General features: G+C 58.6%; 7 protein-coding genes across 7 annotated transcripts; 4 read left to right on the top strand and 3 right to left on the bottom strand.

Annotated features, from left to right (window-relative positions):
• Positions 1-6,715: 6,715 nt before the first annotated feature.
• Positions 6,716-7,027, top strand: TRAVEDRAFT_112749 (uncharacterized protein; the record flags this gene model as incomplete). The annotated part of the gene is made up of 1 exon (XM_008036415.1): positions 6,716-7,027. A coding segment is annotated over one exon (312 nt), but the record flags the coding sequence as incomplete, so codon positions are not given.
• Positions 7,028-7,186: 159 nt separating this feature from the next.
• Positions 7,187-7,697, top strand: TRAVEDRAFT_26747 (uncharacterized protein). Its single transcript, XM_008035406.1, has one exon. It carries the CDS (start codon positions 7,241-7,243, stop codon positions 7,538-7,540), a length of 300 nt encoding a protein of 99 aa, XP_008033597.1. The 5' UTR covers positions 7,187-7,240; the 3' UTR covers positions 7,541-7,697.
• Positions 7,698-9,663: 1,966 nt separating this feature from the next.
• TRAVEDRAFT_43774 (Di-copper centre-containing protein) lies at positions 9,664-10,526 on the bottom strand (the record flags this gene model as incomplete). The annotated part of the gene is made up of 3 exons (XM_008035722.1): positions 9,664-10,083; positions 10,147-10,343; positions 10,400-10,526. The coding sequence occupies 3 exons, from the start codon at positions 10,524-10,526 to the stop codon at positions 9,664-9,666; spliced, it is 744 nt and encodes a 247-aa protein (XP_008033913.1).
• A 448-nt stretch (positions 10,527-10,974) lies between these two features.
• TRAVEDRAFT_142388 (S-adenosyl-L-methionine-dependent methyltransferase) lies at positions 10,975-12,722 on the bottom strand. Its single transcript, XM_008036416.1, has 12 exons — positions 12,658-12,722; positions 12,413-12,595; positions 12,193-12,361; positions 12,109-12,140; positions 11,954-12,052; positions 11,857-11,903; positions 11,781-11,805; positions 11,553-11,721; positions 11,466-11,494; positions 11,227-11,411; positions 11,119-11,175; positions 10,975-11,069 (listed from the first exon to the last, which is right to left on the bottom strand). The coding sequence occupies exons 1-12, from the start codon at positions 12,706-12,708 to the stop codon at positions 11,030-11,032; spliced, it is 1,086 nt and encodes a 361-aa protein (XP_008034607.1). The 5' UTR covers positions 12,709-12,722; the 3' UTR covers positions 10,975-11,029.
• A 284-nt stretch (positions 12,723-13,006) lies between these two features.
• Positions 13,007-15,412, top strand: TRAVEDRAFT_114364 (uncharacterized protein; the record flags this gene model as incomplete). Its single annotated transcript, XM_008036417.1, has 8 exons — positions 13,007-13,515; positions 13,566-14,008; positions 14,059-14,387; positions 14,442-14,860; positions 14,914-14,986; positions 15,043-15,052; positions 15,104-15,132; positions 15,191-15,412. 8 exons carry the CDS (start codon positions 13,007-13,009, stop codon positions 15,410-15,412), a joined length of 2,034 nt encoding a protein of 677 aa, XP_008034608.1.
• A 163-nt stretch (positions 15,413-15,575) lies between these two features.
• TRAVEDRAFT_34596 (MFS general substrate transporter) lies at positions 15,576-17,608 on the bottom strand (the record flags this gene model as incomplete). The annotated part of the gene is made up of 9 exons (XM_008035486.1): positions 15,576-15,816; positions 15,878-16,155; positions 16,240-16,503; positions 16,559-16,715; positions 16,773-16,896; positions 17,072-17,185; positions 17,241-17,298; positions 17,357-17,521; positions 17,576-17,608. The coding sequence occupies 9 exons, from the start codon at positions 17,606-17,608 to the stop codon at positions 15,576-15,578; spliced, it is 1,434 nt and encodes a 477-aa protein (XP_008033677.1).
• Positions 17,609-17,954: 346 nt separating this feature from the next.
• On the top strand, positions 17,955-19,424 carry TRAVEDRAFT_142393 (UPF0005-domain-containing protein). Its single transcript, XM_008036418.1, has 10 exons — positions 17,955-18,167; positions 18,218-18,290; positions 18,351-18,361; positions 18,412-18,479; positions 18,530-18,706; positions 18,760-18,814; positions 18,864-18,915; positions 18,968-19,139; positions 19,201-19,214; positions 19,272-19,424. Exons 1-10 carry the CDS (start codon positions 17,994-17,996, stop codon positions 19,313-19,315), a joined length of 840 nt encoding a protein of 279 aa, XP_008034609.1. The 5' UTR covers positions 17,955-17,993; the 3' UTR covers positions 19,316-19,424.
• The last annotated feature ends 97 nt before the right edge of the window (positions 19,425-19,521 follow it).

Genomic DNA, 19,521 nt, shown 5'->3' on the forward strand with positions numbered 1-19,521 from the left:
GCTTTTAACCGTCCCATGACGCGCACGGACCTCCCCCTTGTCCTGGAAATGCACGGTGCACGCCTGGGAGGTCGCTGTTCGGGTCGTGGCGCGCTCGCCATCTCTGCCGCCGGCGCCCCGTCCACGCTCGGACGTCAAGACTGTCCGGGCCCCACGCACACCCGCCCCTGACGGTGCATACCCCTCAGGACGGCGCACGTTCCGCGCCGAGCGAGCACCGACCGCCAGCGCAGACGGCCCGCTCCCCTGGCCGCCCCACGAATTGTCTACAAGATAGTCCGCCGTTAGAAGGCTTACAGGTCGGTGCGGCACAGATGGTCCTCTCCACGGGGCAGCACGAGCACGGGGCGCAGAGCGCAGAGCGCAGGTCGTTGCGGCTAGCACGTTTGCAAAGTACGTACAGCCTGCTCGATGTGCGCACTTCGATCTGATGCCCTCGTGCCCCGAAGCGAGCATGGACGGCCTCACCTGTGGCCGTTCCCATTTGCGTTCAAGACACCGTCTTCGCGCATGCCCGACACACAGCGGGCATGTCGTATGGTCCGCGTGCCTCGCACCGTTGTGTACGCCGTACCGCCGCATGCGCCCCCGCCTCTGCACGCCGCCTCTCGTCGGCGGGGCCCCTCCTCTCTCGAGGTCGACTCCCGCCGCGACGTCTCCCCGTGCGGCTTCCCGAACGCGATAGCGCACTCACGCGCACCGCGACGCATGTACACTACAGTACGCAGTGCCGTCCGCGCCAATATATTGCGTCATCTTCGCCCGGTGGATGGATGGAAGGAGGCAGAACACTGCGCGTCCCCGCCCGCTGTTACGTCCCTCAGTGGCGTCATTCGGTCCACACGCGTGGCGGACGTCTGCGATCGTTCTCCGCCGTGCGCAGACGCATGCGGGCAGTGCATGGCGGTATTTCGGCGGGCGGGGCTCGGTGCCCCGTCTGCGTGGGCGTCGTCCTCGAACACTGAACACGGGGGCACGTCGTACATGTTGAGGCGTCTCCAGGACACCCAAAGTGTGTTCCGCGTTCGCGCATCATGCGTGATCGTCGCGCAAGGTGGAGGGGGTCCCGGGTGGGGGGTGCACGCCGACATAATGCCACTCTCCCGCCTCGGCGCCGCCCCGGAGGCCTTCGTACCCACGATAGAACATTGAATTGCACATCGACGCATACTGTTGTCGAATCCCGGGGCAATCAGGCGAGAGAGATGCGCGTCGTCTCCACGCCATCTCATGGGTGGCAGGGACCAAATGACAGCACAGAATCTCCTCTCGCGGTCCATACTCGTGTCCTCCCTCGGCGCGGCTTGTGATAAATGGCACCTCGCGCCCCGCCCACTATTTCCTGCCGCTCTCAGCTGTGCGCGACGGGCTCGGGACAAGCTGGATCTCGACGATGCCGGGGAGCTGCTCGATCCCCCACGTCCGGGCACGTTGAGACGCCGCTGCGGGGCGGGCCTCTCTCTCCATCGACGTGTACTAGCCATACATTGGCAAGGCACGTCTCGCCGTCGTAGTCCGCGGTCGCAGGACGCACACGGTCGCAGCGGCGTCGCGCGGGCGCGGGCGCGGGTGCATCCCGACGACACATCGCTTTCCCGCCGCGCCCTGCGTGTGGAGCCGCCCAAAACGCATGCGCACACTCTACGCACCAGGCCACATGCGCTCGGTGAGTCTCGGCGCGATCTGAGCGTAAAATGCTGACCTCGTTTCCGGCGATTTCATGGGTAGAACCGGCAGAATGCAGAAAAGTGCGCGTCCCGGCCTCCGTTCGCATCCTCCCGCGGCGTGATGTCGCGAACGCGCTCGCGCATATGTCTGTGATGGGCCCCCGCTGCGCTTGGATGTGTGCGACGAGAAAAGTTGCCCGTCGACGATTTCGTAAGGGGGGACCCTTGGGGTGTGGCCCGGAGGTGCGTCTGTGCGTATATATTTCGTGCTCCATGTATTGAAGCGATGTCTACCATCTAGAACGCGGCGTATGGACGTGCAGCATGCGATCCACATGCGTTCGCGGCGCTCGATCGTCGCTGTACTCGTCCAGGAGCTGTGCCAATGGTGGAGCCTCCCCTGAATTCCGCCAAAACATCGCTTCTCCGCCGGGTTCTGCATCCGGGGCCGTCCAAAACGCACCTATGCGCTCCGTGAACCAGTCCACGCACGCTCTGTGAGTATTAGTGCTATCCGAGGACAAAATGTTGACGTTGTTGCCGGTGATTTCATGGACAGGACCAGCAGAACACAGAGAAATGCGCGTCCTGGCCCGTATTTTCATCCTCCCGCCGCGTTCTTCTGCCAACGAACTCGGATGTGCGCCCGCTACATGCGTCTACACGCCTGCATGTTCCCGGAGAAATAAGTTTCTGCTCGACGATTTCGAAAGGGGGGACCCTTGGCGCCGGGTCTGGAGGTACGTCTGTACTTATATAGCTTGCACTCCACGCATTGAGACGCTACAAACAATCTAGAACGCGGCGCAGGGACATACAGCATGCGATACACACGCGTACGGGGTTCTCAGTCCTCGCTGTACTCGACTGGGCGCTGTGTCAATGAGAAAGACTGCCCAGAATCATGACAAAACATCGCTTCGCCGCCGGGCCCTGCATCGGGAGCCTTCCAAAACGCACCCACATGCTCCGCGAGCCGGGTTGCATGCGCTCGGTGAGTACCAGCACGATCCGAGAACAAAATGTTGACCTCGTTGTCGGTGATTTCATGGGCAGAACCAGCAGAGCACAGAAAAATGCGCGTCCTGGCCCGTATTTTCATCCTCCCGCGGCGTGCTTCCACGAACGCGCTCGGATGTACGTCCGCTACACGCGCTCACACGCTCGGATGTCCGCGGAGACATACATTTCCGCTCGACTATTTCGAAAGGGGGGACCCTTAGCGACGGGTTAGAGGTGCGTCTGTGTGAATACAACTCGCATTCAAAGTGTTGATGACGTCTTATCTATCTAGAACGCTGCGTATAGATGTGCAGCACGCGATACCTGCGCGGGCACGATGCTCGGTCGTCGTCGTACTCGCACCGGCACTATTCTCGCTGGGAAGCATGCTCAAAATCCCGCAAAAACGTCGATTCCCGTCCACTCCCGTTTCGGGTGCCCTCGAAATCGCAGACGCACACTCAGTGCACCAAATTGCGTGAGCTCGGTGAGTTTCAGCGCGATCTGAGGACAAAGTATTTGCCTCGTTATCGTCGATTTCATGGGCGGAGCCAGCAGGACGTAGGAAAATGCGCGTCGCGACCTCTGTTTGCATCTTCCCGCCGCGCGCTTTCGCGAACACGCTCGAGTGGACGTCTCCGACGCACGCTCGCTACGCTTGAGTGCGCGCGGAGAGAACATGCCTCTCGGCGAATTCGTAAGGGGGGACCCTTAGCGCTGGATCTGGAGGTACGTTCGTGCGAACATATCTCATGCAAAGTGCTGAGACACTCTTGACAGTCTAGAACGAGGTGCGTGGACGTACGGCATGCACTGCGCATGCGCACAAGGTACTCGGTCGATGCTGCACCCGCGCTCGCGCTGTGCTCGTCAGGAGCGTCCCCAGAATTATACCAAACCATTGCTTCCCCTCCCGCGACGGCACCGGGAGCCCTCGGAAACGCAACCACGCGAACAGTGCACCATTACGCACGTGCTCGGTGAGTTCCAGCCCAATCTGAGCACAAAATGGTCATATCCTATCCGACGTTTTGCATTCGCAGCGACGGGGCAGCGACCGAGAATGTGCGCGACGGCCTCGTTTGGCCTCCTCGCGCGACGCGCTTTCGCACACATGCGCGAGCGAACGACTGCGACCGCGCTCTACCACGCTCGAGTGCGCGCGCTGGCAAAGTTGCATTTCGACGATCTGCAGTTTGTACGAGGGGAACCTTGGGGCCGCGTCTGAGTTTGGTGCTAATTTACACGGTTCTGAACATGTAAACACTTCGTATACGTGTAGAACACGACATGGGGATCTGCGAACCATGCTCCACACATGCACCGCATGCTCGGTTGACCTTTGACAATGCATCCCGAGGTCTCCTTGAAAATCCGACTTGTGGACATCTAAATTGAGTCACCGCGTGCAGAAGCTCGAAGCCTGGGTGTGCATTGGGACTGCGCATGCCAGTGCGAAGATATCATATCCCTGAGATATGAATACACTGTGTACGCGTTGGGAACGCGACACGGGGTCCTGCGCGCTCCTCACCATAAGGTTCGCGGCCATTACTATATTGCGCCCACGCTGTGGGGCATAACCCGCCAAGGTGTTATCCCCCTCGATCCGATACCACCCCTAAAAGCTTCGCAAACACATAGACGTGCTTCCCCGCACCGATGCGCATGTTTCAGACCAGCCGCAGTGTCGTCCGCGACGATAGCACCTCGTCTAGACGTTGCAGACAATGTGCCTACGATAAGATATATTTTACAGACCAACTGAGTTCATGTATGGATCCTGCACACACACTGCAGGACGCGGCCTCCGCCTGTGGCCCTCTACGACGACAGTTGCATAGGCCTCGCGCATTGTGCTGCTTGAGTTGCACGTCCGCCCACCGCCGTCGCTCCCGCCGATGTCGGACATTGACGCTACGGGATCACATCCCCGCAACGTGTCTGCCAGCAGCAGCCTATAATGATATCGGAGACGTCGGTGAGAATTAAAAGAAATGAACCTGTGCGAACGGGGGAAATGCCGTACCGTATGACGAGGGTTTCGCCGGCGGAAGCGAAGAACATGGCGTGCCCCACAATGAGCGCGGCCTAGCTCATCTCGAAGACGCGCGCTGACCCTGATATGAGTATGTGCTCCAATAGACCACTGGCAGCACGTTCCCGTTCCCGCGTAGACGCTACTGCCGCGCTGCACAAGGATTTGGGCACGCGTTTGAGGGGGACCGCTTGGTGGGAACGTGCATTCCTGCGGGCTGGACCCACAACTGCCGGCGCCTCACGTCTGCCCAAGGCGGACATAACCCGCTCACGCGAGGATAGAGCCGCGCAGGACGGAAGAAGCCGACACGAACTCCCGGGGCAGGAGCTTGGCTGACAGTTTTGGTTGAGCTGTTGCCGTACATCGTTCGCGTCCGCGGTCCTCGCGATATGGAGGGACCCAGCGCTTGGGACGCCTCGTGCCCGCTCTGCCGGGGGCGCTGAACATCTAACGGGCCCGAGGAATGTGCCTTGCAACCCGTATGTATGGTTCCAAGCATGCGGGTCCCCCGGTGGCGTTCACGGATCGGCGGCCGTGATCTCCGCAAGAACGCACGCGGCCGCGCCTGTGTGGGCTCCTCGAGTGTGTTGGGTGAGAGATGAGAGAGACCACACCGCGATGGAGGTCCTGCAGGGTAAACACCATACAGCTCAGGCGGGGTCATCAAATGGATGACAAGTGCGATGTGCCATACATGACAGCCTCGTTGGCAACCTCGAAAGATTTCTTCGTGCAGCCTTTGTACCGAGCCGATCAGCATGACAGGTGCGAGCTTAAGAAGTACGTGAACTTACCTTGGTGCAGGCCGCAGTGCGACGGTGTTTCTTGCAGTAGAATCCGAGCCCCGATGGTCTACAGAGCCCTGCTAGCGTGTATATGTCGTCTCGGTGAGGGTGTGCCTGTTGTACATTGCGAGGGGCTGTATGGAATCGATGGGAATGACGCGGGAAAGACCGTTAGTATGCTCGAGCGGGCTCGACTCGGAGCGAATTCGGAGGTGCTGTGTACAAGCGAGACGTGATGGCAAGTATGGCCAGGAACCTTACGAGAGAGTCTGGGCACCGAGTTTCGGTTCGCGCCGCATGATATGTGCTACGAGCCGGAGTGGCCATAGTCACTGGAAGAGCAGAGCAGATTATGGGCGGAGACGCATGAGAATTCGCCCCTGCACAAGGTGCGAACTTCCCGCCCTTTCCACACCCGCACAGAGCTTAGCATGAAAGGAATACGGTGCATGCCGTGCGCATCAACAGAAATCTGCTGCTTACCTGAGATGTGGCATTCACGAGTGTCGTGCCGAAGAGCGTGCCATCTGCCCTTCCCGGATGGTACGATGCGGAAGAGGCTTTCCTGTATTGAAACGATGCGCTCTCGACTTCCAAACAAGGTCCAGGTGCGACAGAAGTCTGATCCTCGCCTACCAAAGCTCCGACGGTGTGACACGCACAACTCGGGCTAGTGGATATTATGCGGCTGGCAAAATGAAGTAGTGAGCGCGGCCATTCCTTGTGTATCTAAGAATACGCACACGGGTCCTGCACATCCGTAGTCGACGAGGATGGCAAGCAAGGGCGGGAGATACTGAGTAGCTGCTCGCAAAGTCAGCAGTACAGTATCGCATGGGGAGGTCATCGCGGGCTAGATTAGCAAAAATATCGCCAGATTTGGGCGCGGGGCAAGAGCTCACTGTTTTTCCTCTTCGCGTCGGAGGGGAACCGGTTCTCACGCACCCAGATGTAGCAACCTGAAAAAGAATATCAGTGCTATTTGCACAACAGGGAGAGTGTGAAATACTCACCCATCTCCGCGGTGTTGAGCATATGCCCATAAGACTATGACCGCTGACATTCGGACCGCCATGGCTTCCCCCGAACTGCCCGACGTGCCGCCTTCCCCGCCCTCCGTCTTCCCGGAGGAGCCCCCCACCGTGACGTTCTTGCCTCTCCAACCCTACACCGCCCTAGAGCCCGAGTCTGCTTTTCCGACCACTCGCGATGGCTTGCGCATGGAGCTCCGTACCGAAGTCATCGGCGAGTTTCGTGAGTGCCAATGGCACGCTCTTTCCACCGTCCAGCTGCTCACGATGATGCTAGGCAGACTCACCGGCATTGACGACGCGAACCTCAGCTATTCGGAGAAGCTATACGCAAAGAACACCGTCATCAGAGACGGGTGGAAGCTGTGCGGATGGCCGAAGAAGATTCCGTTCACGGACTTCAACAGCATCCGGGGAGGGAACACGGCGCTGTGCACGCTGCTCCGTCGCTGGCGGAAGGGCGTTCTGAGGTTCGAGCGTGCGACCCCCGAGGACATCGAGATTGCAAGACGCAACCCGAGCGCGGTCCGCCCGGGTGCTGCGAGGAAGAAGGCGCGTCCATCGCCGGCCGCGGCCGCGCCTTCTTTGAACGACTCCGTCAACGTCTCCCCGCTCGCCGACGACCCAGGTAGCCCAAGCACCATCTGTGAGCATTTGACCTTGCCCCAGCCAGCGCCCGCGGCCGCTCTCGGCGAACACCAGCGCCAGCAGCGTATGGACACGAAGAAGCCTCGCGGCCGAGACCTCACGGGGCCATATGTCCGCAAGAACCCTTTGCCAAAGGAGGGCGTCAAGAGCAAGCCGTTCATCGTCGACTCTGACGTCGAGGACGACTTCGGGCAGCCTGCGGCGGAGCACGGGGAGTTCTATATCTTCGATGAGCCGATCCCGGCATTCTGGCCTGCCAGTGACACGGAAGGCAGCTTGTTCGCCTTGTTTGCCTGTTCTCCATTCGAGTCCAACGGCCGCCCGAGCGGCACCATGCGTCTCTCGGACATTGCGATGGGTTTGTAGCCTGGAGCGGAGGAAGGGTCAGGCTCGGAGTGGGATCAGTGCTCATACTTACCTGCTTGGAGGCTGGCGTGAGCGTATTCGTAGTTATTGTGCTCGCATTGCGTATTGTATTCACAATTAATTGGAATCCTTGAGCGATGTTGGGTCCTGCGTCCGTTGGGAGTGTGTGGGGAGGGCGTCGAGACGAAGGTTTGGAGATCGCAGTGGTGGGCGTCTCAGACGAGGCCTCTTTCCCATTCAGGAGGAGCGGCCGGACGTGGGCGCTTGCTGATCGTTCCTTCGTTCTGTTCCCTCACCACACGCTCAGCCTGCCACGGAGGAAACTCGCTTGCGCGCACGCAATGCAAGGTCTCTGATTTACTATCAGGGCGTGATTTAGGCTGTCGTAATGTATGGCTGATGTGCAAGCGTCCATGGCGATCCACTACGCTCGAGCCGGGCGGGCATCGACATGCAGCGAAATCTGACAGGGATTTCTAAGATAATGGTATGTGCAAGTCGTGTGTGTAATGTATCAAAGATGACACGTCTGTAGATTTGACAAAGTGTCGATGGTGCGCGAGGGAAAACACGACTTGATTGGGAGGGAAGCGAATTCCCCCAATCTGAACTGGGCACCCCTCCGCCGACAGATCTCGGATCTGGAGCGCTCGCACGCTGACATGGACACGGTATATAAGGCTTTAAAGCGCGCAAATCATCCTGGTCGCCGATACCCCCTCCCCGCCGTTTCCTGTCTTGCTCCAGCTCGACCCGGCCTCGCCCCCATACACCTCGTGCTATCTACAGGTGGTTTGTACGACTGCGTCAGCTGTTGGCACCCCGTTTTTGCTCCCTCCTCATTCCCATGACGGTCGTCTTCTCTGGGCCCGCCTCGCGAGGAACAGTCAGCACGCGACCACTCCAGTAGCGGCAGCTCGGTGTTCGAGCGGGTGCTTCGTGTGGCAGTGCTAAATATTGGTGGGTGCCGCGCTGTGCATGTGTCTCCACTAACACGGTGAGTCCTCAGCCTGCAGTGTTCTTGAGAGTCCGCACGCAACACGGCCCGCGACATAGGTTCGTTCGCTCGACCTAGGGGGAAGTTATCTGCGAAAGATGATAGGGTGTGTATTGAGCCCTCTACCGTATTCGCCAGCTGATTCAAGGACTGTGACAGCCGCCTGCACTCACCGACACGCTCCGAGCCTAGAGTCCGGTTTCCCGCTGTCGTCCCGACCCCATCCCGCCCCCGGGAGCGACGCCAGCTCGCAGGCGAACCCGCAGGCACCTCCCGCACGCCCTTCGCCGCTTACCACAGCGGGCTCTCGTCCAGGGTCGGTACAACACGCAGGTGCTCCCTGGCCGGACGTCCCGTTATGCCTCTAGGCACCCACTCAGGAATTCTAACTTCTGGGTCTCCTTGCACTCTCTGTCACGCGCAAGCTAGTCCGTTGGGGCGGGGTGGGTGCGCGGTCCCGGCGCGCGGCACGAACGGAAGCCTACACACTGTCTGGCATTGCACTGACCTCACGTAATGCGATGCGCGCGTGCACAATTCTGCCGTGACGGTGCGACTGGCAGACGGTGGCAGATGGTGTCTCCGGGTCGCTCGATGGTGCATCGCCATTCTTACGCGGCCGCGCGGTGTGGCTCTACCGCCCGCGTGTTCACTTTTGGTATATTTCCAGGTGTGTGGGCCCGCAACGGGGATGCTCGTTTCCGCCTGGAATGACGTCGCTTGTGGCAGAATTCGGATTAAAATACGAGGCCGGAGTCCAGTGGTACGTGCGGAAGAGGCGGTTTGGCTAGCATAGCTACTGCGCCGCAAGAACAGACGCGGAGAGGTTAGCTATGGCCGTATGCTCGGGCGAACACAAAGACGGGGTGGGTGTCCGAGTCGGCAGCACGCGAGGTGCCGGGTATCTACCTTCACGATCCTTTGACCCCGTATATCCACACTGCATGTTCAGCGCACTTAATATACATTCATCAACGGTGTATCTATGATATGTACACCTTTGCAACGCTCTCCACGTGTGCCCGCCGACCTCAACTGCCCTCCCACCGTCTGCCACCGCCAACCGACACCGCAAACTAGTACTCACTGACCTAGTACCACTCACCACCCTCCCATACTTACGAATTCATTCTCCAGCCTCCAGCCCCGGGAGTCCGCACCGTCCGCACCGCCCGGGAGCACATCGAACGCTCGGCTCATCTCGATGCAGACGCACGATGACGTCTTCTACCACGCCAGTGCTGGCGTTCGCCTTGCCCCACCGGTGTGTGACCGAGTTCCAGGCCGGCATAACAAACGGGTTCGGGAAGTCGGCAGGTTTCTGCTGGAACCTGTACGGCAGAAAGGGATTGTCGATCGCACCCGAATTGCCCAGCGGCGGGAGCGCGACGGTGAGTTGCGGCTGGGTGTAAAGCTCTCGTGGAGGCCGTGCGGTGCTGGACCAGTCCCAGTACGGAAAACGGAGCTGTATGGCTGCGTCGACCCAGTCTGGCTTGAAGTTGGTGTACCTCTGGGCGATGTCGAGCGCCACACGTTGCAGTTCTTGCTATCGAGGACGTCAGCGGTCGAAGTGCAACGTCTGGAATAGAGACGATCGAGGGCTACAGACCTCAATCAGCGCCATGTAGGGCCTGTGCCAGGTCGGAAACAGGACGGAGCCATGCGAGCAGTAACCCAAGAATTCTGGTGTGGGCTCGACGTGCTGTACGCCGGCCCCGTCGTAAGGAATGTATGGAGCGCCGTGGATGCCAGCTATCTGGAAGAACGACAAGTTCGAGTTGGAGTCCACTGTGGTCATCATATGCACTAAGGGACATGGATATCAGGGCTGAGGTGATCGACTCTAGCATGGGGGTACTCACATAACGCCTGCACGAAGAGCGAGAACTGCTTCACGTCGGCCATGAAGGGGACAATCTCGCGCCGATTGAACACAGAGGCCCCCTTCCTGTCCGTGCCTATAACGCCGGACGTAACACGGTGAGCCATTCTGTAAAAGTCAACGCTTCAGAGTAGAGGCAAGGTGTTGGTCGAGTACGAGAGCACAGGTCGCTACCGTGTGGACAGGCCCTTCACGCGGCCGCTTTTATACCTTGCATTGATGGTTGGAGTGCCAGTCCAGTGACAGGCCGCACGTTGCTCGCAGCAGGCTAGGTTTGCTACACGTAGACAGACAGACGTAGACCGATGGTCCCGACGGCGACTTGCAACGCTTGACGTGGGCCACAAAATTGCCGAAGTCAACGGTGGTCATGTGCACATATTCCATACACATCCGGCGGGTAGCAGGAGGCCGGGGACGTCGACCTTAGACCAAGGGGTTCCAACCCCCGATGCCAGAGGCGTTCGGCAGGAACAGAGTGTACCGAAGAATACGGGCTCGCCGGTCGGGCGCTTCTAGGATTGATAGTCCCGTATCGACGCAGCGGTGTCGGCTGGAACATCGAACGCATCAGTATATCCACTGGCAGCTAAGATACATGGACGGAGCATCATGATTTGCGCTTGAACAAGTAGTGCCCAACCCCCCACCTGTGAGTTCGTTCAGCGTACGCTCTGAACCGGACGGAGATCAACTTACTCCTGCCCATCGTGGAGGGCGAAGAACTCCGCCACAGCGAGGTAGAAGACCCGGAACCTGGCTCCATATAAGCACCTCCGAAAGACACGCGAGGAGTACGACGCGTACCTGTAGAAGGCCTTCCGGCCCTCCTCCTTATCGAGTCCCTTGTAGACGGCATCCTTCTCGAGCTCCGCGAGCCCCGCTTTCGCGTTTGCGTCCTGCCGGCGGAGCCAGTCCTCGCTGGTCTGTGCGTAGTGCTTCCCGTTGATATACCAGCTGCGGATGTGCGTCAAGTCGTCTTGGAAGTACAGCTAAGTCGCAGGTAAGCGAGTGTTCACACATATCGAGAGTCGGTAGAGACGTACAAGCAGGTCGTGTGAAGGCATTGTGCCGCCTGTACGTGAGCAGTTAGCACCCGAGGAGACAACGTATGCATGAGGGTGGGTTCTGACCCGAGAAGAACGTCTGCGCCATCCAGCCGTCGCCTTCCTCGAAGTGGTAGGGCGTCGTCTTGTGGCAGAATATGTGCACGAAGAACAAGGACTCGTCGGGGCTGTTCGGACGTAACCAAGATGAGACCTTCGACATGAGAAGCTTGTAGTTCTTCATATGTTCGAACATCTAAGGGCATATATGAGATGGTTTTCGACATTTATAGTAGCATCCAGTTTGTGCCATACCTCGATAGACAAGATGCGGTCAAAGCTGCAAGAATCTGGTCAGAAGCGCGCCTGACATCTTGGGAAGAGGACTGACTGCCGTGTGCCGTGGAAGTCATGGACGTTAACATCGGCGGTGATGATCTGACGCGCGGGTCAGCCCTTTGAAGTAGATATGACGGCGAGGCGTCTACCTCCAAATTCGTGAGGCCACGAGCCTTCGCAGCGTTGTCTATGTGTGTCTTTTGGGTGGATGAGTTCGATAGCCCAGTAATCTTCGACCCTGGGTATTTCTGCGAAACGCATATGAGCGAACAGAGATGTTAGGCGCAGCACGTCATAAATCTACCTGCGCCAAATATAGGGATAAACTGCCCCACCCTGAGTTTGGAGCTTCAGTTCGTGAAATTCAAGACGAGAGCGCGACGCATACCGCAGCCAAGGTCGAGTATCTCTAGTCCGTCCCTCAACTGCGCCTTCTCGCAGTAGCTTTCGAGCATCAAAATCTCGGCCTCTTCCAATGTCTCCTTTCCGGTGGGATACAGACAGCACGAGTACTTCGCATAGGGGCCGAGGCACGAGAGCATGAACAAGGTAGAGACCTAGCAGATGTCATTGGTTAATGTATTACCTTACCCACTCATACGACATACCTCATAATGCTGCTCGTTGGCCTTCTCCGTCAGGTCCGCAATCTTGGTTCTAGCGCGGACGCCCTCTATCCACTTCATCTTGGCTGCATAGTTGGCCTCGAAGGAGCCGAGGTCTATCTCTCTGAGTCGTTGCCGACACAGCGCACGGATGACCGGTCTGAGTATAAAGTCTGGAACAGCACCCTGGCAGATAGAATCGCTCTCAGAAACTGGACGACGACCCCAAAGCGGCGGCAGAGCGGTACCTTGTCGAGGAGCTTGTAGCCGACTTCGAGGGCGCGGTCAGTAAGTGACATGGTGGTGGTGGTGGTAAGAGGACAACAAGCGGGGTGCGGGGAACGTCGTCGCCAGGCAACCCTGCGGTATTCCCGTCATGGTTGGCAGCGTGCCCGAGAGACGCTGCGCCGGTGCCCGACGCGATGGCAGGAACCCACGACGCGTCGCGATCGAGCGTCACGTGCAGGGCAGGAATTTCCGGATTCGCGAGAAGTTGCAGCGACTCCGACTCCTCGCGACTCCCTGCTCGTGTGAGCGCAGATCCCTCCTCCTCATCCCATTCCATGTCCTCCTGTTGATACCCGCGCCATGCAGGGCATGAAGCGGCTGCTGCTGCAACACTCTGGTCGCAAGGCTACCGTCGATCGCTACTCCACCATCCGCAATTTCTTCAGGCAACAACATGTTTCGCCTCCATTCACGGCGTCGCACCCCTTTGGCACCCACCTCTACCACGCGTACTCACTGAGGGCGCGCGTGGTCATACGCCAGTTCTCTCAAAACACGCCGCTCCGCCAAGGCCGGTCAAGTAACGAAGGACAGGATGGCGCGAAGGAGAAGGAGGGTCCTACACCGAAGGATGCCGGTGAGAGCACCAATCTCGAGAACTATCCCCGCTTCTTCCGCCGGCTGGCACAATCGATACCCCATCTACAACGACCTACCCGCGACGACTTCCTCAAGGCTGCAGACGGCTTCTGGCAACGACTTCGCGTCCGAGTTCGATGGCTCACTATACGCTCCTTCCGACGGTATAACGCGGATGAGCTCTCCGCCTTCTTCACTTGGTTCCTCATGAGCCAGACGCTCTGGCTGTTTGTGGGAACGTGAGTGGACTCTGCTCTCTGAATCAACCTGTTACTGACCTTCGGTGCAGTACTACGTTCTTCTCTGTGGTGTTCGCAACCGCCAACAGCCTACGGCTACAAGAATACATCGCACGAGCCCTGAGCGACTACCTGACTGCAGAGACCGGCATCACTATCATCTTCGAGTCCGCCATTGTCCCAAAATGGGGAGACTCGCGCATCTCCTTCAAGAATGTCTTCATCACGCGGCGCCCCGACAACTACAGGCGCAGGCTCGACAGCTCCGGGCATTATGTTGCAGCTGGCTACGATGTCAGCAACCATCCATCCTACCACAGCACCATCGAAGAGGAAGATGAGGGTCAAGATGACCACTCTGACGACGATGTCAACTACTCCATGTTCGACCTGAACGTGGATTCGATCGACGTGACGCTCTCATTCGCTCGCTGGTTTGACGGCAAGGGTCTTGTCGAGGATGCCGTTATCAAGGGTGTCCGCGGCGTGCTTGGTATGTTGCTCTCTGTATCGCTCACCGAACCATGCTCTAACCGCTTCCAGACCGCCGCTCGGTATGGTGGGACCCTGACCACCCTCTCGACCCCGCCGCCTTCCGACACAAGGGACACCCTGGCGACTTCGAGCTCGAATCGCTACAGCTTGAGGACGTGTTAATCACCGTTTACCAGCCAGGCAACTTCCGCCCTTACACCGCGTCGATCTTCCGCGCGGACATCCGCACGTTCCGGAAACAGTGGCTTTTCTACGACTTCCTGTGTGCGGAGAACGTTGTGGGCCAATTCGATAACTGCCTCTTCAGCCTTCACCGTCCACAGAGCATCGGGCGTACGACCGACCAGGACCTCAAGGACGGGAAGTGGAGTCGTATGGTCAGATTCATCCCTCTCCCTCTTACTCGAGTGTGTGCTGACGCCTCACGACAGTCCCGCTTCCGCATGGACGGCTTGAACATCGACCACCTGCAGAGCATGACGACGCAGGACGGCCCCTTCTCCTGGATCACCTCGGGCAAGGTCGACGCGGTGCTTGACATCAAGTTCCCGCGCGACGCCCCCGACGAGCCCGGGTTCAATGCGCTCCTCGGCGAGCTCGCGGACGCGCTACAGACCGCCGCGTCATCGGTCACGGCGAACATCGAGCGCATCCCCGGACAGCCGCAGCTCGCGAAGCCGCCCCTCAGCGCGCCCTCCGACGTGAGCGAGGGCAATGACGACGATGTACCGAAGGTGGTGGTCGACATCGACTTGCGCTTTAGGGACTTGAAGGCGGCGGTCCCGTTATTCACCCCGGACTTGAGCTACGTGAATAGCGCGCTGGTTAGGCCGATCGTGGCCTTCATGAAGTGCGTGCATACTACCTATTAAGATTGCCCTTCGTACTGACTATGGGCTACAGTGCCAACCGGACACTCGTTCCCATCCAGTGTCGGGTAATAAAGGACCTTGACAACTTCGATGGCGCTTGGACGGTACGTGGTCTGCTCTGTGTCGTGTAATGCTTGTGCTTATAACGCGATTTATCTAGATGTGGGAGAGTGAGCCGCGATCTTTTTCATATTCTCACCGTGATACTAATCATCTCTTAGCCGGGCTCATCGACGCCATCTCTGTTAAGGTACGCTTAAACCCAAGCGACCCTCCCAAATATTGCATCTAACCCGCTCTGTGCACAGGTATACGAAGCGATGGCGTACCACGTCACGCAGGCGAACTTCAACCGGCGCATGCGCGCGGTCGGGACGTGGAGCCTGCAGATGACCGCGAGCGCGCTCATGTCGACGCTGCGCACCCTCATGGACCCGATGACCGTCCACGTCCGCGAAGTATACGAGGGCCTGCCGGACTCGGAGACGCTGTTCCAGGTCCCGCAGCCGCTGTACCAGAACCCCCCTTAATGAGGCGGCTAAGGGAGACGTCCAGGGTGTTCATAGCAGTGTGGGTATATCTATACAGGGGCGCAAAAAGTACATACACTACATCCATAGCTATCCAGAATGTCCCGTGGAACCCGCTCGCAGGCAGAGACTCAGACCATACATCACAACACCGTCCCGCCGCTCAGTCGCGATAATGCCGGATGCGTCGCGCGACCCAGCAGTTGAACACGGAGAGTAATAACATGAACAAGACCCAGAGGTGTCCACCTAGGAGATGCTTCGACGCGGAGACCGCGAAGAGCGAGCTCGCGAATGTCGGCCCGACCGTGCTCGCGAGCGACTGCGCGAGCTCCGCAAGCCCGTTCGCGGTGCCCAGCGACGCGGAGCCGGGCGCGTGGTCCCTCGTAAGGATCATGATAATCCTACACACACCCCGTCAGCACCAACCCCTCCAACCTCAAGAGACCAAGATGAAAGACGCACGAAAACGCAAGACACCCCAAGCGCGAGAGGAACAGCGGTACCGCGACGGCGACCCACTCACGCGTCGACGCCTCGCGCAGCAGCGGCACGCCCGCGGCGGCCGCGCTCTGCGCGACGAGCGACGCGAGGGGCATGGCGGCGAACGTCGCCATCCAGGCGAGCATGGCGAAGTCGAACATGCCGAGCGTGCCGAAGCGCCGCAGGAGCTTCGGCATGCAGAGTTTGAGCAGGATCGACACCGCGCCCATGCTCGAGATCGCGCGTCCGATTTGAGCGGGCTGTAGGCAAGGAGTATGTGCACGTCAGCTATGGGTGTGCGGGGAAAACTAGGGTAGAAGGGAGGGTAGAAGGGGCGGACGTACGGAGAAGGCGAGCCCGCCCTGGCGAATGGGCGTGTACGCCATGAGGACGAAGATGTTGGTGAAGCAGGAGCCGGCGAGCCCGAGCGCGCCGCTGGACGCGATGACCGCGCGGAGGACGGGGATCGAGAGCAGGTGGCGCACGCTGAGCGGCTGCAGGTCCTCGAGCGTCGGTGGAACGTCAATCACCGTCGCGGAGGACTCGGGCCCGAGCAGGGGCTCTTCCTCGAGCACAGGGGACTTGTTCTTGCGCTTTCCGGGCAGGGTCTGTGCAGGACCCTAGGTGAGAATAGCGTGGAGGGGTAAAAGTGGTGATACATACCTCTTGGAGGGCGAACGCGGAGAGCAGGGCGGCGACAGTCGAGACACCGGTGGTGATGAGGCATGGGAGGAGGTACGGGTACGTCTTCCAGAGCGGGTTCGTAAACACGTCTGGCCACTCTTTCGCGGGATCGGCGAATGTCCCTCCGATCAGGGGGCTGCGGATGGCGTTAGTGCATATACTCGGGTACGCGGGGAGTGGCGCAATTTCTGACCCAATAACGAATCCGAGCGCCGAGACGATGTCGTAGAGCGGGAATGCGGTTGACTGATTCGTCTCGTCGGAGAGTTCCCCGACCACGGAGTGGATAGCGCCGGTGATGCTGTGGAAGAATCCCGCTGTAGAGAAGTCGGTCAGTTTGAGACCACTAGCATGGTTGATGCAGAACAAGAGGCGCTCTTCCAGGGAGAGTACATCCGAGAGTAGCTTCCCTGCAGCAAGTCCAGCCAGAGTCGAAGAAAGACGCGCGGTATTTATGAAGGACCGCTCGGGGACATTAGTAAGGACCCGTACCTAGCATGCGATTGATGAGCACCGAGCTGAAGGTCGTGGATAGTCCAAAAAGCAGCGTGAAGACTGCGGTCCCCGCGGTGCCCAAGAAGATGACGGGTACACGACCCCACCTATCTGAGAACATCATCGGTCAGTCGGATGCATTTTTAAGAAGAGCCGTTGAGATTACCGGAGACACGCCCCCAGAAGAACATGCTGATGAACCCCGCGATAGCGAAGGCACTGTGCTATGGGACGCGCCGCCGTTGTATCAGAGTAGCACTCCATTTAGGTGCTAGCACTTACTGCGAGACCGCTGTAGTAGCCTGTCTCTGCACCTTCAGAGGCTGCCAGCTTCTCTATGAGGATATTGTAGTAGGGCATCGTTTGGGTGTTTGCGATGGGAAGCGTAAGTTTAATGGCGTATATAATGGCGAGCTGGGCCTTGGGCAGCGGGGTTGGCCTGCTTCTCTGCTTCGCGATGACAGAGTCATTCTCCGCCGAGTCCGGGGCTGCCCTCGAGACATTGCGGCGGTGTGGCGACGAGTGGACAGTCATGGCGGCCTGGTGGAAGGGGTGAGATAGCGAGTTTCTGGTGAAACTAGCGGGGCATTTATGGGTCCACCGCCATGGGAGAGCGGAGATGGCGTTAGGAAGCAAACAGGGTCTATCGGGCCTAGTCAGCAAGTGCGCAACATGTTGGGCTGCGACAGGCTTGCGCGAAGCCCGAGGGTTCGCTGCAATCAGCTTTGCGTGCTCCGGCAGCCAGTTGACGAGCGCAACCCTAACCCCGGCCGAGGACAGGGGTGAGATACACGGAAAGCAGTGCCGCGCACGTGGCCTTCTAGATCCCCCCGGAAGGACGTCACGGCCGCGGTAACTGCTCGTCTCTTGAGTGCCCGCAGCTCGCTACTCTTTCATCGCCTTCTTGTTCTCAACCACCATGTCCTACAGCAACCCCCCGCCGCCCTACTCCGCCCCCGCTGGAAAGCTCTCTGGTCTCCCGCGCGACGAGGAGGCCGCCCAGCCCCTCCTGGGCAGCCCGGTCGCAGGCACCTCGTCCGCAGGAGGCATCTACAACCAGCCTGAACTCGGAGACGTCCCAGATGATTTCAAGGTGCGTACTGGTACTCTCAGGACGACTTTTTCTAACATACTGCACGGCAGTACGGAACCACGGTCTCGGAGTGCGCACTGTCCATCAGAAATGCGTTCGTACGGAAGGTGTACACTATCCTCTGTAAGCCATGTGCCTGTTTTCTCCGTTTGGCGCAGTACTTGCTAACGTGTTGTGGGTTAGTCTGCCAGATTGTGGGTTTATTCCCGTACCCTTGACCCTCTGATACTTACCAAACGCGCAGCTGGCGACGACGATTGTGGCCGGATTCATCTCTAGGTCGGACAGCACGATCTTTTGGGTACAGACGCAGTACGTGCCATTAGATTTGGGATGGGGACCCCTCTCATATCTGTGCGCAGTACCTGGTCACTCTACCTGCCTCTACTGGGCACACTCGTCAACCTGGGACTGTTGTTCTGGAAGAGACACAGTCACCCGTTCAACCTCGTCCTATTGTCTACGTTCACGCTCCTTGAAGCATTCACCCTTGGTGTCATGACGGCGTTCTTCGACACTACGATCGTGCTTCAAGCTCTGTGAGTCTTGAACTCAGTGGTGCTATATTGAACCTACTGACTATCGTCTTCAGGCTTATCACGGTTGGCGTCTTCCTGGGCCTAACCCTATTCACTATGCAGTCCAAGGTAAGCGCGTTCGATATATGTCGAGGCGATGTAACTAACTGCGGCGTAGTACGACTTCTCCGGGATGGGATCCTGGTTGTTCGTTGGCCTGTTCGCACTCTGTAAGCATAGCCCTATTGCACCGTAGTTAACTGCCTGACCTGGTTTTCGCAGTCATGACCGGTCTCGTCGGCATCTTCGTTCCGTTCAGCCGCACCATGGACTTAATCTTCGCCATTGGCGGCTGCCTCATCTTCAGCGGGTACATCATCTACGACACCTACATGATCACGAAGAGGCTGTCTCCGGACGAGTACATCTTCGCGTCGATCAGCCTCTACTTGGAGTGAGTGGTGCTATGACCTGATCTGAGTCGCATACACTGACATTTTGTGTGCCTTGCTAAGCTTCATCAACCTCTGTAAGTTCTGGCATGGCTGGGGGAGCGTCTGCGCACATATTAATCGCGTTTCGACAGTCATCAACATCCTGAGGCTCCTGAACAACACCCAGAGCGACTGATGGCGGCTGACTGACTAACCTTTTGGAGGACTGCATTCATTTGTACTCTAGTAGCGCTTGATATTCCTTTATTCTTCTGTATGCTAGTGCGTGTATGCTTATACTTGGCTTATACTGTGTGATTTCAAGGGGTTCTCCCTCTCGGAAAGCTCGCGTATGGTTCCCACGAAATGACCGGCTCGCGACGCGACGCGACCCTGACGCGC

This window comes from Trametes versicolor (assembly GCF_000271585.1).
Source record: "Trametes versicolor FP-101664 SS1 unplaced genomic scaffold TRAVEscaffold_2, whole genome shotgun sequence".
Taxonomy (NCBI): domain Eukaryota; kingdom Fungi; phylum Basidiomycota; class Agaricomycetes; order Polyporales; family Polyporaceae; genus Trametes; species Trametes versicolor.